General features: G+C 48.7%; 1 protein-coding gene across 1 annotated transcript in view; it reads right to left on the bottom strand.

The window, feature by feature from the left end:
- LOC104332003 (calpain-2 catalytic subunit) overlaps window positions 1–16,540 on the bottom strand; it is a 29,745-nt gene that overhangs the window by 7,653 nt on the left and 5,552 nt on the right. Inside the window, exons 3-14 of the mRNA XM_075413066.1 lie at window positions 13,010–13,128; window positions 12,477–12,610; window positions 11,457–11,625; window positions 9,393–9,476; window positions 6,841–6,926; window positions 6,081–6,155; window positions 5,712–5,872; window positions 5,204–5,373; window positions 3,972–3,983; window positions 2,306–2,517; window positions 991–1,027; window positions 205–270 (exon numbers count right to left, since the gene is read on the bottom strand). Of these exons, the coding sequence (XP_075269181.1) occupies window positions 205–270; window positions 991–1,027; window positions 2,306–2,517; window positions 3,972–3,983; window positions 5,204–5,373; window positions 5,712–5,872; window positions 6,081–6,155; window positions 6,841–6,926; window positions 9,393–9,476; window positions 11,457–11,625; window positions 12,477–12,610; window positions 13,010–13,128 (1,325 nt within the window). The remainder of the gene's footprint in view (window positions 1–204; window positions 271–990; window positions 1,028–2,305; window positions 2,518–3,971; window positions 3,984–5,203; window positions 5,374–5,711; window positions 5,873–6,080; window positions 6,156–6,840; window positions 6,927–9,392; window positions 9,477–11,456; window positions 11,626–12,476; window positions 12,611–13,009; window positions 13,129–16,540) is intronic.

Genomic DNA, 16,540 nt, shown 5'->3' with positions numbered 1-16,540 from the left:
CAGAGATGTTTTGCCAGGAGCCCTCACAAATCCATTGTGTAAGCAGACTGGTAACCATACAGATTTTTGCATGCGAAATTATGCACATGCTCGAGATCTGACTCAGCACTGGAATTAAACTCCACGCTGGGGGAGGCATCTCTCTTACCCACTCACTCATGCTACCAGTAAGTCCTTAAAAAAAAAACAAAACCAACAACTCACATTTCCTGCTAGCTGTCCAAAAAGCTTTTTAAAGCTGGGTTCGATGTCTTCTTCACTGAGCTCGGTCTAGAAGAGAGAAACAGAGAACATGGAAAGGAGGAACTTTTCTGCCTGAGAAGGACTTAATGCATCTCCTTGCCCCTAGTAAAACATAATTTAAATGGCAAAGTTGAAGGTAGAGAGTGCTTTTATTTTAATCAGTTTTATTTTCAGGGACACCTCGAAATGCTGGTGTTGCAAACACTGCAGAAATTAAGAACTTTTGCAATGGCTTTTGCAAAAACAAACAAAAAAGCTATCTTCATTTAAAGAAAAGAAAGCAAAACAAAAGTTCCTCTCTTTGGGGGAAAAACAAAATCAGAGAGGTAGATGTATTAGTAGGTGAAACATCTCTAGCAAGACTAAGCATATGTGAGCCGCTACTTATTCACAGAAACAGCATCGCATGTGAAGACACCCCTATGGCTAAAAGGCTGTGCTCCTGGATTCCTGGAGAGCAAAGGGAATTTCCCGTGGCTCCAGTTACCTCTGCAAACAGCACCTGATCTCCTGTACCTGGGAAGCCCAAGCTCACCACTCTGGATAAGGGACAACACGAGTTTCCGTTATTGCTTACGATGTTTACATTTGCTGGACGTTCAGCTCTGGGTATTGAAAGATCTGTTTCCAAAGGGGCAACAGCTCTTGACAATGCCTATAGAAAAACACCGCCCTGCACAGGCAACAGGCACCCAACCCCACTTACTCACAGCAAAATTATCTCAATTTAAAACATTTAAGATGTACCTCTTCAAAATTTGCCTCAATTTCATCGTCTATAACCCTAGAAAGATAGAGAAATCAACATTAAAAACAAAACAAGTCATTTTCTGATGCCCTTCCTTCAGGTTTCAGTTAAAGAGAGATTCTTTAAATTACGGGAATAACGATAAGTGTTCAAAAGTTACTGGATTCACCAGCCACAGACACTGCATACCACCAGTGAAAGCAGGATTTTGCCAGCTGTAGTAATAAGAGTTTCAAAACACGTTACAAACTGTGCAACAGCCTGCAGAGCCACAGACAGGATTCTGGGTCAGAAATAACCCTTTGGGTCACTCATGCCACTGCCTACAGACCTCAGCACAGGACCAGGCTCTCGGGTGCAAATCAAACTTCCATCTAGTAATTTTTTTTTCTTTTTCTCCTATAAAACAGCAAAACTAAGAGACTTGAAGTCATTTGGACGTGACAGAGTGGGAGGAGAACCGTTTCACGCTGTCCCCCAGCTGCTGTGGGAGCATCACACCTACAGATGGTGCGTAAGCACTGCTAAGGGCCCATCAAAAGCTCAATGTGCCTTCACACAACTGACGCCCCGGTTTTCTCACTGCTACAGAAACACGCAACAAAAGATTTCAGAACAGTAGAAAGGTTTTTGCTTGGTTTGAATTAGTGAATGCAATACGAAATACCCCACACCCTTTCCCAAGGCCTTAGCCCAGCTGCTCTTTAAGATGTGGCATGTCTAAATATTTTCACAGCTAATGGTGTGGTTTGAGCCAGTTCCATTAAAACACATTTTAATTTTATTAAAGGTATCATTTTGTTGAACAAGTATCCTGAATTTTTTTCCCAGCCTGATCTCCAAGGTGTGACATGAATTGCTGCCATCTGCATGTTGCCAGACAGCCGAAAGCACACGCACTGCTGCCTCCCAAGCGGAGAGCCCAGCCTGCCGCTCTTTGGGACTTTGGTCTCTCCACAGACCAGCCTGTGCTGGGGCACCCAGCTGCCTACAGCCCAATAACTAAGAACGTCTGCCGAGGTACGGCTGTCAATTAATAACAATAATTATTATTCCACCATTCCTTCCCGCTATGTTTAGTCAAACTTCTCTCAGTCTTACATGGGGAAACTGGGGACAAACAAGAACTGCCATGACCCCATCCATGGAGGGCGGCTGCGCATCCCCCCTCCCCTCTTCCTGCTCCCTGTAGGAAGTCGATGTACCAACGTACCCCAGGCCCTGGGCTGCTCCATCCTTCTACACCCGCGAGAGGGACCAGAGATCACCCCCATGCCCCCACCGCTTTTACATGGTTACAGAAAAGCTACATACGTGGAGTCTGCGTTTTTTTCAGAGAAGACTCGCAGACAGAAATCCCCATTCTTGTTGGGTTCAAAGGTCGAGGGCACGATGATATATTCTCCCGCAGGGAGCTTGAACCGGTTGAGGACTTCTCGGAGATTGATAAAGGTGTTTGATCTTTCTCTTGCTTTGTTGGTCAGGAAAAAGTTTTTGCTCAGATGAATATTCGTCTGGCCAGAAAACTTATGAAAAGCAAAGAACGAGAAAAAAAACCCCACAGTTTGCATGTATTTGCATTTACAAATTAAAAATATAATAGATATGACAATTCGCTATGTATGGAGAAAAAACAAAAACAAAAAGTCTGTTCAACAAAACCAAAAGAGAGAAGAGAAAGGGGGTGGGTATGTCCCACCACAGCACCCCTGAGCTGCAGCTGCAAACACATTATGCAGATCATCTCAAGAAATCATTCAAGGCCATGCTTATGTTTTGCAGATGATGAACGGTGTGTGAAGACATCTGGCAGACTCTTCCACCAACTGTTTTTCTTTAAAGCGAGCTGGCTTATGACCCGCGTCCCTCTGGTCCCCAGAGCTGGTGCCACCGGGGGACCACAGCTCAGCTCTGCCTCCGAGGTCAGGCTGCCTTACGGCAGAGAGCCCGCGTACAGAGGCCTCCAAGAATAAAATAAACATTACGCATTTTAAAAGCATATTTGGAGTGTAACATCTCCCAGAACAAACTCTTCCGTGCAGGGTTTTACAGGTGGGCTAGCTCGGATCTAGAAGCAAACATCAGGAATGTGCACGGTTCAGACACCTCCCCCTTCCAGTCCTCCTGGATTTTTCAGAACATAAAACCTGTCAGACCTGCGTCCATGGTGGGAGATAAAATTCTACCTCTGGGGGGAAAGAAAAATCATGGGACTGTAGCTAGAATATCTTTTTTATGGAAATCAGGTTTTTGGACCACAAGGGTGAGAGCTGAGTGGCTGACACAGTAGTGTCAGGTACACAAGAAATTTAATTAACTGGCAGCACCATTTCCTTCCCGATGAAACCACATTTTACACAGCAGTAGCTGGTCTGAGCGTAGCCTCCATAGCCCCAGTGCTTCGTATGCGCCCTCACAGGTACAGCAGGCCATGTAATGAGGTTACCAGGGCATTTTGGTCAACCTCACTCACGCCTCGCAGGAGCAGCAGCTCCGAGGCACCTGCAGCCCTGCCTCCTATTGCACAGGCATCCCACTGCGTTGCCACCCCTCTCTGATCCCCGGGGCACCTTATTAGCTACCTGCAGGTAGAAACACAGAGACACCAGTAAAGATGGTGCTTAGGGAAATGAAAAGAAACACCTTCTTGGAATATTCGTTGTGTGTCAAACATGAACTCTGTGCAAACCTGAGAAAAGCAGCTGCGCTCTGGGGGAGCAGGTGTGGGTCTGGCCTGGGAGAACACCCACGGAAGAGCAGCTTTGGTGAGTTTCTGCAGCACAGAGAGCTCTTATCCCAACCCATGATGCTCTGGAAATGCAACATGGGCTGAAGGCCCCTTCCAGAATAAATGGCCTCTAACTTTAGCCTCTGCACAGTCAATACTGTCCTGCAGTGAAGGAGGATCCTCTGAACCGTTTCTTCCCACAAGCCAGTCAGCCCCAGCTCTGCACTTTGACCACCAATGCATGCAACATACCTCTGGGGGCACCTGCAAGGAGAAAATGAGAGAGTTATTTGCTTGTTGAATGGCAGCTCCAGGACTAATTCTTTTCACCGCTGGTTAGCGGGTACATCCACACTCTTGGAAAAAAGAAAAAGAGTCAGCTGAAGGGGGAAGGTGAGCGGTGAGCCCAGTGCTGAGTGCTGGCTCTGCTCCCAGTGCCGTCCCGCAGACGGGCGAGGGTCACCCCGGGCAGCATGGGAACAGCCCGGCACAGACACAGCCAGGCTGGCCGTGGTTTCCTGCTGACCCTCAACCTCGTGGCCTGCTGGGATATTTTTTGCAGACTCAGTTTCTCTATTATTTCTTCCCACCTTCTCTTTACCCCCCCCGAACTCTCCATCATCAGGAGAGGAGGCAGAGGCTGAGCAAGACGATAATGCAGTTTTGTTTCTTTATGGGTTGAGGGGACCTAGCTTTGGTTTAAATCTTATTTGCCTACGGGGACCAGATTTCTGACAAGCTTTTCCAAAGCTGGGACATCAAGGAAGCAAGCAGCCGCACGTAATGCCTAGGGTTACAGAGAAACCCATAGGCAAGATCATTAGTCCTGTTTTCACTGCCAGTTAACCACCATTGCTTTGCAGCTCTGAACGAAATGTTCTGCTTACAGAGCTACCACAGGCACAGCTCTGAGCCTTTATTCAGCAGAACGAGTTTTACAGGTGTTTTGGCTGGTTCTGCTGCTGGGTTCACAACCTGCAAGCTAGCGCAGGTGTCCCAGCTAGCATCACGTCCTTGCCACGGCTGCTCTCATTCTGCTGCTTTTCACTACAGCCTGACAAGTGAAGGTCAGACTGGATTTCTGCACTTTTGTTTTTTAAGTACTTTTTTCTGTTCCTCCTTTTAGAAACACAGAATATTATAGGTGAGAAGCAGCCTCTGTGGGTCATCTAGTCCAACCCCCTACTCAAAGCAAGACCAATATCAAAGCTAGATGAGGGTGCTCAGGACCATGTCCATTCTAGGTTTGAGTATCTCCAGGAATGCAGATTCCATCATCTCTCTGGGTACCTGTCCCTGTGCTTGACCACTGCTTTGGTGAAGGATAATTTTCTAAACATCTAAGTGGACTTTTCCCTTGCTACAGCTGGTGTCCAACTCAACCCAGCTGAGTTTTGCTTGAAAGCCCAGTCTGAGAACTGCACTACCTCATTTATAGGGCAAGTTTTCCTTTTCCTCTCATGCACCTGTACTGCCTTACTTGCCTCATAAATCGCAAAGCCGATGGTGTGCATGTCCTCTCCCATCTTCCTCTGCTTTCGCCGGTGCTTCTGAATCAGGCCAATGAGGAAAGTACAGCCCCTCTCAGGATCATCAGGATCCTCATCTTCTTCCTCCAGCTTGATTAAATACTGTGGATTTGTCCAGAAAGTGTCTGGGAAGTGGATTTATGCAAACTGCTCAGAGGCTAAAAGCACCCGTGCCGATATATACATGTCAGCTAGGACAGATGCGAGACCGATTTCCAAAACCACTTGTGAGAAGGAAATCTAACACTCCCACCCCAGCCTCTACAACCACAACTAGATCCTTACCAGGGAGCCCCATTTCACAAACCCTTGCACTTTTGGGGGCTCAGTCCCCGATATCCCAGGTACATCCTCCTCCTCTACAGGCCACCCCAAACCAGCTCCCAGAAGAAGCTCCCAGAGAAAGTACAAGTGGACGAGTATAAAGGGTTTCTCCATCAGGGTGGTGACTGCATGCTCTTACTTGGGTAATTCCTGCAGCCCCCTGCAGTGGCTCCTCGCCTCCAGTTCCCATCCAGCTTCAGCAGGCTCCACTTCTTGTACTTGTCACTTGCCAGGGTGTCCGGTGTCAGGTTGCAGATCTCCAGGCGGGAGTAATGTCTCAAGAAGTCATTGAACGCCATCCTGTGGGAGGCAATGCCACAGGCAATGTCTCCTTGGGGTGGACAAGCATCTTGTCTATCCTCCCTCTCCCACTGCGATTTAGCACTGGGATTTAGGGTGAATTTCCTCACTCGTCTTGAGGAGTGTACTGGGAGAGGTTACTTTGTGTGAAGAAAAGCAGAGGAGAAGACATTCCCTTCTGCCCGAATGGAAACCCAGCGGTACTTACCAAAACTCCCCATCTTCATGTCTCCTGGTCAGCCGCTCCCGCACCTCAGGGTCAACGCCACTCCAGTTTGGGCAACTGAAAGACAATCCCACATCAACTATAGGGTACAGTAAAGGTTAAATCCTAATGCAGCTGGTCTGGCACAACGATTTAATTTTGTTACAGCTCCACGTGACTGCAACACTCCACAACATCTAGCTGACAGCAGCTCCAGGGCTCTCAAACCACAGCAGAATTAAAATACAGAGACCTGGGTTATTCGATACTCCATTTCTTACATATGCAAGGTAAGGATCAGGAAGTTTTATATGCAGAAAGTGCTAATGCCTTGACTGAGACAGAGCTTTATTTTAGAAAAAGGAACACGCAGAACAAATACTGCCCAGCCACAGAAGTAAACTCCAACTTTCATTGCTAACAACAGAAATGGATTTTTAAAGCCCTTTTTAGAAAGAAACTTCTCAATAGCTCACCACTGAACCCGAGTCGTTAAAGAAGCAGAAACTACAGAGAGGCTCGTAGGAACCACCAACAAAATGACTGCATCTTACATGAAGGCAGGTGTTTGTACGGAGGGCACCGCATCCTGTGATGCATGGGAGATGACAGTGGTGGGATGCTTCTTTTAAACAGCTCAGAGGAAACATCACATCCAGATGTAACAGAGGAATTTGAGGTAGGGAGCAGACAGACGGCAGCAAAAACCTGATTGTACCCCTGCAGTAAAAGCCTACTGGCAATGCATGAGACATCAACTCACTTGTCATTCCATTTCCCAGTCCACTCCACTTCTCCCCAGGGATTTCGGATTCTGATCAGCTTCTGTGCTGTTCCTCGGAAATTCACCTGAGGGGATCAGAAGTGTATGGAGAGTTATAGAATCACAGAATGGTAGGGCTTGGAAGGGACCTCTGTGGGTCATCTAGTCCAACCCTCCTGCCAAAGCAGGGTCACCTACAGCAGGCTGCACAGGACTGTGTCTAGGCAGGTCGTGAATATCTCCAGAGAACGAGACTCCACAACCTCCCTGGGCAGCCTGTTCCAGTGCTCCCTCACCCTCAGAGGGAAGAAGTTCTTCCTCATGTTCAGACAGAACTTCCTATGCTGCAGTTTGTGCCTGCTGCCCCTTGTCCTGTTGCTGGGCACCACTGAAAAGAGTCTGGCCCCATCGTCCTGACACCCACCCTTCAGATATTTATAAGCATTTATTAGGTCCCCTCACAGCCTTCTCTTCTTCAGCCTTTCCTCATAGGACAGATGCTCCAGTCCCCTCATCATCCTCGTAGCCCTCCGCTGGACTCCCTCCAGTAGCTCCTCATCTTTCTTGAACTGGGGAGCCCAGAACTGGACACAGGACTCCAGATGGGGCCTCACTAAGGCAGAGTAGAGGGGAAGGAGAACCTCCCTTGACCTGCTGGCCACACTCTTCCTAATGCACCCCAGGATCCCATTGGCTTTCTTGGCAGCCAGGGCACACTGCTGGCTCATGGTCAGCCTGTCGTCCACCCAGGTCCCTCTCCACAGAGCTGCTCTCCAGCAGGTCCGCCCCAAGTCTGCACTGGTTCATGGGGTTGTTCCTTCCCAGATGCAGGACCCTGCACTTGCTCTTGTTGAATTTCATCATGTTCCTCTCTGCCCAACTCTCCAGCCTGTCCAGGTCTCGCTGAATGGCAGCACAGCCTTCCAGTGTATCCACCACTCCTCCCAGTTTTGTGTCATCAGCAAGCTTGCTGAGGGTACACTCTAACTCTTCATCCAGGTCAGTGATGAAGAAGTTGAACAAGACTGGGCCGAGTACTGACCCAGGGACTCAGCCCTGTGCTCCCTTCCACCTTTCCTATGGGAACTAAAGGACATGACACGGTAAGTATCTCTGCTGCACAAACACTGAAGTGTACATACACAAACATGCACTCATCTGGTCCAAAAGATATGAAGTCAAACCGATCTCGAATGAGCTCCACGCACCAAAGCTTGTCCAGAGAAGGTTTTTGTGCCATTAAAGCACAATGTCTGTTTTATGCCACTAAAAAAATTACCTCTGACAGGTTTTCAAGCAAAGGAACGTAAAGCTGCTACAGGATTGCCAAAAAGCAGGTACCAGGGAATATTTCTCTAAAGCTGTCACCTATGTATAAATTACCCTTTCACATTCAAATGTCTTCTTCTGCCCTCCCTATATACAATCTGAACTGCACTGATTACAAGAGATGGCATACTCGGTCTGGCCACAACCCCTTTGACCACACAAATGCCCCATGGCGCAAACCCTGCCATGACAGCACCTCCTCACGCTGTGTTGAGGCCTTGGCTTGTTATCTGCTGATCTCTGTGTTCACAGACTTCAGGCCAAGCAAAGTTGTATGAATTCAGGGGGAACACCCAGTATTTACGGGGAACACATGCCACTAACCTGAGGAAGGAGCCGGCGCACCTCTAGAGCCTGAAGCCGAGAAAACAGCACAGTGCGGCAACAGTGGAGTCCAGAGATGATGCTCTGGTGCCCAAGATGAACTAGCCTTACAAGGCCTCCACACAGCTCCAAAGGAAAAGCCTGGCTAAATCATGCCTGTTTGTGAATCAAGGTCAAACTCCCTCTTCACTGCTTTTGTGGCGAGAGGAGGACTAAATGCACGTACATAAACCTGACCGCTAGCAGCATCCACCTCAGTGCAGCGTGTCAGCGGCTTTCTACACCGCACTCTGAAGTTCCAGAAATTATTTCGGAAATAATTATCACTGAAGTGACCGAAAGCCCTTTGCACGCGTGGAAGGATGCCACGATCTGCTTCCTTTGTTTTCACTTGACTTACCTTTGCCAGTCACCTACTCTTGTCAGGCACTTTGTGCCCTGCCGCAAGGTGCTGCCCGGCAGGCATTTAAGGGACAATAATTTTATTTTTTTTTTTTTTTTCCCCGCTTGGCACACATCTCTCGCACATCTTGGTGTGCGTTCAAGATGTGGTGCTGCACCTGCCATACGGAAATGTTCTGAGGGGCCCTGTCACCAGCAGAGGGTAGTGTGCCCTCTGCACAGGGCTTCCCGCCGCCCCGCTGGCTAGGGAACGGCAATGCTCGTGGAAATAAAGGGGTTTCTTTGATCAGCCCCCCAAGATGTCCAGTTTGCCTTTATTGAAAACACGCCAAATAATTCAGTATTTCTTCAGAAAGCAAGAATTCAAAATTTGATTCGACAAAATGGATGAGACTGAAGAATTTCCCAGGTTGAAGACGAATTTGTGGCTGCCACGGCCCAGGGAAGGCCACGCACAAAACTCACTGCATTTCACCCCTTTGGGGCAGCGCACCTACCTCCTCCGCCCCGGTGACCGAGTACGCGTGTCCCTTCACCAGCTTCTGGGAAGTGACTGCCTCCGTCTCCGCCGCACTGGTGATCTGGAGGAGCAAAGAAAGTCGGTGAGCGTGGCTTCCCACGTGGCAGGGGATCCAATGGAGAAAAGCTTCCCCTCCAACGGAGCTTTAGTCTCGCTGGGAGGCTGCAGGGGTGGTTCAGCTGCTGCACAGAGGCAATGAGAGGGATCTATGTGACAGAGGGGGGAGAGGGGATGGCAGCATGTGTGGTGGTGCCATGTTCGTGGCACGGGGTGCACGCCAGAAGCTCTGCACCTCAACAAAACTCCCTCCTGGTTCCAAAACACCCAGTGCAGTGCATCCCCTCCCGTGCATCTCCAAACGCTGCACAAAGGGAACACGCACAACGAACTCCATGTTCTCAAGGGACCAGGACGAACACAGAGGATGACTGGCCCGAAGCTGCCCAGGCATCACTGGGGATCACACTGGGGTCCAGCAAGCCCCAGTGCTTTGCTTTGAGGTCAAAACACCCCTTTTGGCTCCACAGCAGGGTGGGAAGTTTCCCTTCCTCTCCCCAGCACCACCGGCCTAGGACCTGCCATGCAGGGGAGCAAGGGAAAAGGCTGCACTTCAGATGCCACTCATACCTAGGGCATATCACCCTCTCACTTTTTTGTGGCCATTACAATTCTCAGCAGTCTGGCCTATAAACACTGCAGAGAAAAGTCACTTCTTGCTAGAAAGTGACTGCTCGACATCTTGCTCTAAAGGTGCTTAAACCTCTATGAAATGTGTGTTTGCACTTGCCTTTCCACCATTTCAGAAAGTGTGTGATCTTTAAACAAGCATATCTGAAGCTTCAAAAAAAAGAGTGGGATCAAGCAGGCAGGATTCCTGCTGCCAGTTCATGGCCTACTACTGCCTGCAGTGCATTCTCCATGTAACGCTTAATCTCTGTGTCCCTAGTTCTCTCACAGAAGAGAAGATAAGATTTTACAGGATTTTTTTCAAAGGCTAAACTCACTAATAATTAGTTCACAATATATAAAGTGTCAGCACTTACAAAGGGAATATACTTACTTTCTTCCACCCCCCCCCCCCCCCGACAAGAGATTTGTATCATTCTGGGGCAAAAATCCAGATGTCAGATTTTTATCTAAATGCAAATGAGTAAAACAGGTCCCGAAAGTGCTGCGAAGTTGCACGCTGGCATCAACCAAGTACTTTTCCTGCTGTGAAGTTTCCCTCTCCTTTGACTCTGATTTAACTTAAAGAATGGGAGGAAACACTGGAGTTTATATTATGAACAGAGTACTTGTAAACAGTTTACCTTCCCTTTAGACATAACTAAGGTGTAATCTCCTTTGGGAGCAAAGTAATTATCATAATAACAATACTTATATTCATTTGAGTGAGGCTAAAAGCGATGCTGTATCCTTGCAGGCAGGGCCAAAACTCCTCTTTTCCTTCTGGTGCACGTTCAGCTTTTGGCGACGTGTTTTCCGCGAAAGCCTTTTAAAGGCCTGGCAACAGTCTGAGCCTCCCTGCTTCAAGAATGGTGTCCAGATTTTTGGGGAACATTTTGGTACAATTTGTGCAACAAATAGGCTACAGCAAGGACAGAGGTTGCCACCTCTGAGCATCTGACTGCAGGAGCCATTAGCAGCAGCTTTCTATCCAAACCCATGCAGCCTGTACCAACCTGCTGCCAAGCTATGGGCTTTCTTAAGAGCAAAGATGTAGATCAGGACCCCTAATAAGCTAGCTCCCTGTACGATTCGCTACCACAAACGTATAAAACAGCAAAAGCTCTAGGTCTCGAGGAAGAAGAACAAGGGAGGCAACAAGCTTTTACACCTGAACTAATGAAGTCTACGTTTCAGCCTGAACTCCCAGAAGAGCACAGGCCTGTGTTGCACTCTTGGGTCAAAGGGAAAGCAAAGAACTGGAAGCAGAGGGGACCAACATCCTTTGTGCACCTCCTGCACACCTGGGTCCATCCCTCAGTTGCCTGCACACACAGTGAGAGCTGAGCGTCCAGCAATAAGTTCACTAACTCACGTCAATGGAGCAGCCAAGGAGAGAGCCTTTCTGAAGTGCCTTCTGAATGATTTTGAAGAGGTTGGGTGGTGGCTTTTGCAGCTCATACCATTCCGCAATTCCACCGGTGAAGTCCTCAAAGCCTTCAGTGGTGGTGCCACCAGAGAGAGACTCATACGAGCCATTCAGTCTGCATGAGAGGACACACACAACCATCAGGTTCCCTGTTCTCCTCTTCTCTTGGACAGAAGTCCTCAGTTGTACCAACTGCCACAGCATTTCTGCTTTCAACAGCACCACAGCAGCTATGAATGTGCCCCCCATTCAGCGTTGCTTCTTAGACCTCTGTACACGGAAAGCCCAGCATAAAATCTTATATGACCATGTATACAGGTTGCAGGTTCAGTCATATGAATGACAAAAGTCATGAACACTATTTGAAGAAAAAATAGTATTTAGAATAATCAAGACCCAACAATTTGCCCCTAGTTCCACACAGTCTTTTAATACCTTTAACAATTATGGGCCTGATTTTCAGCTGATCTGAACTAGGTCAATTTCTTACGTCAATTGAAAATAGTAATGTGGGATGGTAGAATTCCTCCCTGGTCACCCCAAAACTGGAAATTCAGATTTGAGCATCTTCACCTTGAACAGAGAGCTGGGCACATGGACTGGTGCTAAAGCACTGCAGGTGCGTGGAGCACATGAAACGGAGCTTCCCAGCGACAGGAGACAGCACTCTAGGAACAGCCTTGCCACCACATGCGAGAGCTATTTTTCCTGGCTAGCAGCAAAGCCAGTACTTTCAGCTACTTGCCTTAAGCACCTGCTGGCAAAGCTTTACTAAACAAGCCATAGAAGGAGTGAAGAAGCACCCATACCCTAAAAGTTTTAAAGGGTAATAATGAGGCTGACATTCTTAAATGCATAGTATCTGCACAGCTGAGGATGCTACAAGGAAGCAGAGGCAGAAGGAGATTTTAGCGGGGTGAAAGCAGTCTCCCTTGCCCTCGAAGGGCCTCCCTGGCCTCGACTCACTTGGCATAGGCCTTCTCCAGCAACGCGCTCCAGAACTCGCTGCCCTCTGCCGAGTGCACGAAGAGCAGCTCCCCGTTCTTGGTGGGCAGCCTGTCGTCCACCACGACATCCACCCACTCCCCGTACTGCCAGAACTGGAAAGAGAGCACAAACACCTCGTCACCGCCCCACGCTTTGCACTCGGGTCACCAGGATGTTCGTCGGCTAACACCGATTTCCCCAAGGAAAAACAATCCCCCTTGCAGTCAGCTTCATGCATCCTATTCTGGGATGCAAATCCTGAGCTGGATCTGCTGATGGAGGAAGGAGCACAAAGACAGCCCTGCTCTCAGCTCTTTGGTTAGCAGTCGTCTTCCTTCCACCACCACCCCCCTTTCTGGATTTCTCCATTTTTGGATTTCTTCATTTTTCTGCCTGGCTCTTTGATGTCCCTCAGAGCATTCCAGGAAACACCACACAGGTGGACATGGCCAGCCACACCAATTCCTGGCCAACAGCACTGGGGGGAAGGCAAGAGCTGGTTTTCCACCCACCTGGAAGTGGAAAATTCCTGCATATTTGTCCTGGAAGCTCTGGTCTTTGGGAACGACACGGGCCAGAATTTCTTCATTCAGAGTGAGAGAGGCAATAGCAGCCAAGAGCCAACAGTCCCCTGTAAAAAAAAAAAAAGTCCAATATTCAAACTTTATTCTTTAGTTTTTGTATTGCATTATAACTAATAATGACCTTGGCTGCGATGATGCGGTCCCTCCCATCACTTTACCTCTAAGGCAGAGCAAATGCATGCACACAAACACATGCCATTTCCAGGCAAATGTTGCATTTCCTCAAGACCAAAGTAATAACAAAAGGTAAAAGCAGGCTTTTTATGATCTACCAGCACAGTCACGACCCATGCTGCAACTATTTGAAAGAAAACTTAATATCCAGTTGAGTGTTTACACGTTAGGAAGCAGCATGGGGAGAAGGCAGAGAGCAAGGCCTGTGGGCACACGCAGGTACTCAGGGGTGCCATTTTTTCTCAAAGACCAGTGTTTTCTCAAGCAAAGGCTGTTTTTCTTTCCCTCCTCCATGTTTAATAAATGCCTGTTGACTTGCCATCCAGAGGTCTACCTTACGGACGAGCTCCTGTGAAGGCCTCTTGCCAGCCTCCTACCAAACAGGAGCTCCTTTCACCTCCTACGTCCCTGCAGGCTCCCGCTCGAGGCCCCAGGCTTAGCCCCGCAGCCCGTCTCTGGCGCTAGTCACCAGCGAGCCAGGAAAGGTCTGAAGGCCGTCGCTGTTCCCCAGCCCCACACACCTCCTCACCCTTCCTGGGATGGGGCCAACACACACCCAGCCCGCACGCCAGAGCCCAGGCTGTCTGGATAGTAGTTTTCCACACCATCTCCTACCAAGCAAACAGAGGAGGATACCACATCTATATAAACACTACCTCTATTTTTTGTAATTATTTTCAGACACCAGTGTTACTTTAACAGAGCGGTTACCTTTCTGCTCAGCTGTAGGCCTCCTGCAGCCCATTAGCAAGGCGTTTAGAGATTTAAAGTCCCAGCAGACCCCCTGACTCCCACAGCCCGACACCAAACTCCTTGTTACCATGACCAGATCTGCTGTCGCTTTGCTTTGTGAACGCAGGGAAAGTCGGCATTACCCATTCGATCCCACAAAACGGTCCTGCAGCATGTGTAGGATTTCAGGCTCAAGGAACACGAAGCAGCTGCAGCTGCTGGCAAGCCAGGGGCCGGCAAAGCAGTGGGCTCTGTACAGCCAGCTCTCTCCTGCAGCAAAAGCATCAAGAGCTCACAGGTGAGAAGCTGGGGTTGCAATGGAAGTCTCAGGGAGAGTTCAGGCTAAAGCAGCTCTTGAGGGCCACCCTCAGGCACAAACCCACTCGGGTGGCACAAGAGGAACACAGGCAGCCTGCAGCTCCCTCCAGGCTGCTGGTGGCTTTCCACGGCCCACCCCCAGCAGCAGCCCTATGAATGACATTTGTCCCATGGCCCTTTTCGCATCTCACAAAAGCCAGATGTGAAGTTGCAGAATAATCTCAAAACCTGAGATGCTTTTATTGTTTCATAACCTAGAGGGGAAGAACCGAACATAAAACTTTCCCTTCAGTCCTGCCTCTGGCTGCTTGTACTGCAATGGAGAAACCACCATGTCAGAGAAGTTTTTCAAACAGAAAAGTCACCTTGCCATTCTCCTGTGACAGATTATGAAGCAATGAGGACAAACTCCTCCCTCCTCTGCGACAGCACATCCATCTCACCCTGCAAAATGGCAACCCCTCCTACAGTCTTCTCTGTAGCATTGAGACCCTCGTCCCTGGGAGCTGCGTGCCCCCTGGTCCCGTGGGGCATTCAGAGGCACCACTAAGCACGGCAAATTCGTTTGCTGGGGAAGGGACTCGGGTCAGGAGATACGAACACACATTTTCAGATGGGCTAACCCACAATTAACAGTATGATCCTCTGTCCCCCCTTGTGTGAGGGCTTTAGCAGTGACCCTTCAGAGCAATTCTTCTTACAGCGAAAGATGTTAAAGAGCTCTGCAAACAAATCCTTTGGTCAAAGGCAACAACAGGACTTCAGCTTCAGTTCAGCTTAGATCTGTGCTCTCCCATAGGCAGCCTGCCCGCATAAAGTTATTTTTGTAGTTTTTTTTTCTTTGTCCTTTTTGACCAAAGGAGTCTTCAAACAAACCTGACAACATGGTAATCACTAGGGAGAGAGTGCCCAGAGATCTCTTCCACATCAAGGATCCCTATTTTTATTAAGTCTCCAAAACAGGTAGTTTCTGAATGAGAGCTGGGGTTCTTCAAGTCCAAGGGACAAGTACCTCCTAGAGAAGAGCTCTGGAACTTTGACTGGGGCTCTTGTGGGGTCAGGCTGAATTAATACTGTACTGCATCTGAATTAATATCATATTGTCTCCACTCCTTTCTCCTTGACTTGTTTGTCTCCCAGTGGAGACAAACATCACACAGCAAGTCAATTCACTAACCCAGAGAAAAAAAAGTCTTTCTGCCGGCTTACTGAGTTAAAGGAGGTCAGAGCTTGTGACCGGCCTCTTCTGGACCAAAAGAGCAGTGGGTTGTCACGTATTTGGCAGTAGAAGTATTGTATGTCAGAGACATTGTGGGAGAAGGGGATGGATGTAAATATACACATGCACTGGACCAGCACACACCGCAGGAGAGCTGAGTGCTCTCCATCAACACCCCAGCACTGCACACAGGCGGATAATGCCTGGCCTCCCTCCCGACATTCCTCTGGTAGCATCCCGGAGCCACGGGCTCCTTGGTGTTTTTAAGACCAACAAAATCCTAAAAGAAGGAAAAGAGGAGGGATCTTCATTCTCCCTGCTGTGCCACTGTCCCTCCAGCAGAACAATCATTCACACCTGGGAAAAGTTAGCAAGCCTTAGTGAGGCTTCTAACTTCTAATAAAAAGCAATCTCAAAGCACCCTGAACACTGGGAACACACATGAGACAAGTAACAAATATACAAATCGACAGTTTAACTGGTCTCATCTCAGCACAGAGGCCAAACAACTGACAGCTCACAGACAGGTGCCTGTCCGAGCAGCAGAACAACCCCGGCACATGTCCCAGGCTCTGCAAGGCTTTTATAGACGGGCATGCACAACTCGGAGGCGAAGCGAGTCTCTGGCATCTCAGACCCGGATCGGCTAGGCTAAAGGCAGTACAGGTACGCTTACCTAGACTGCTAGGATGCCTTCATGCAATTACACAGATACATGCTCTCATTCAGAATAAATCTGATGAATGTAAGAAGGCAGCAACTCAGCCCGCTCAGCACAGCTGGGCTAGTCCTAAGGCACAGCTGGGTAAAACCACACAGCTCCTGGCCTCTACAACAAAGCTGCAGGCACTTTGTGCATGCTCTGTCGGGTGGGTGGAAACAGCTGGAGGCATGTCCTACGCCCCTTGTTTGCAGTCAGCTGTGGAGGTGTTTTTCCTCTCTATTGCTCAACCTCTATTGCGGCACAAACCAGGGCTCACATTGCACAGCCTTACTTGACCAGGCAAACTCGACCG

Source organism: Opisthocomus hoazin, chromosome 2 (assembly GCF_030867145.1).
Source record: "Opisthocomus hoazin isolate bOpiHoa1 chromosome 2, bOpiHoa1.hap1, whole genome shotgun sequence".
NCBI lineage: Eukaryota > Metazoa > Chordata > Aves > Opisthocomiformes > Opisthocomidae > Opisthocomus > Opisthocomus hoazin.
This window is presented reverse-complemented; position numbering and strand designations above follow the sequence as displayed.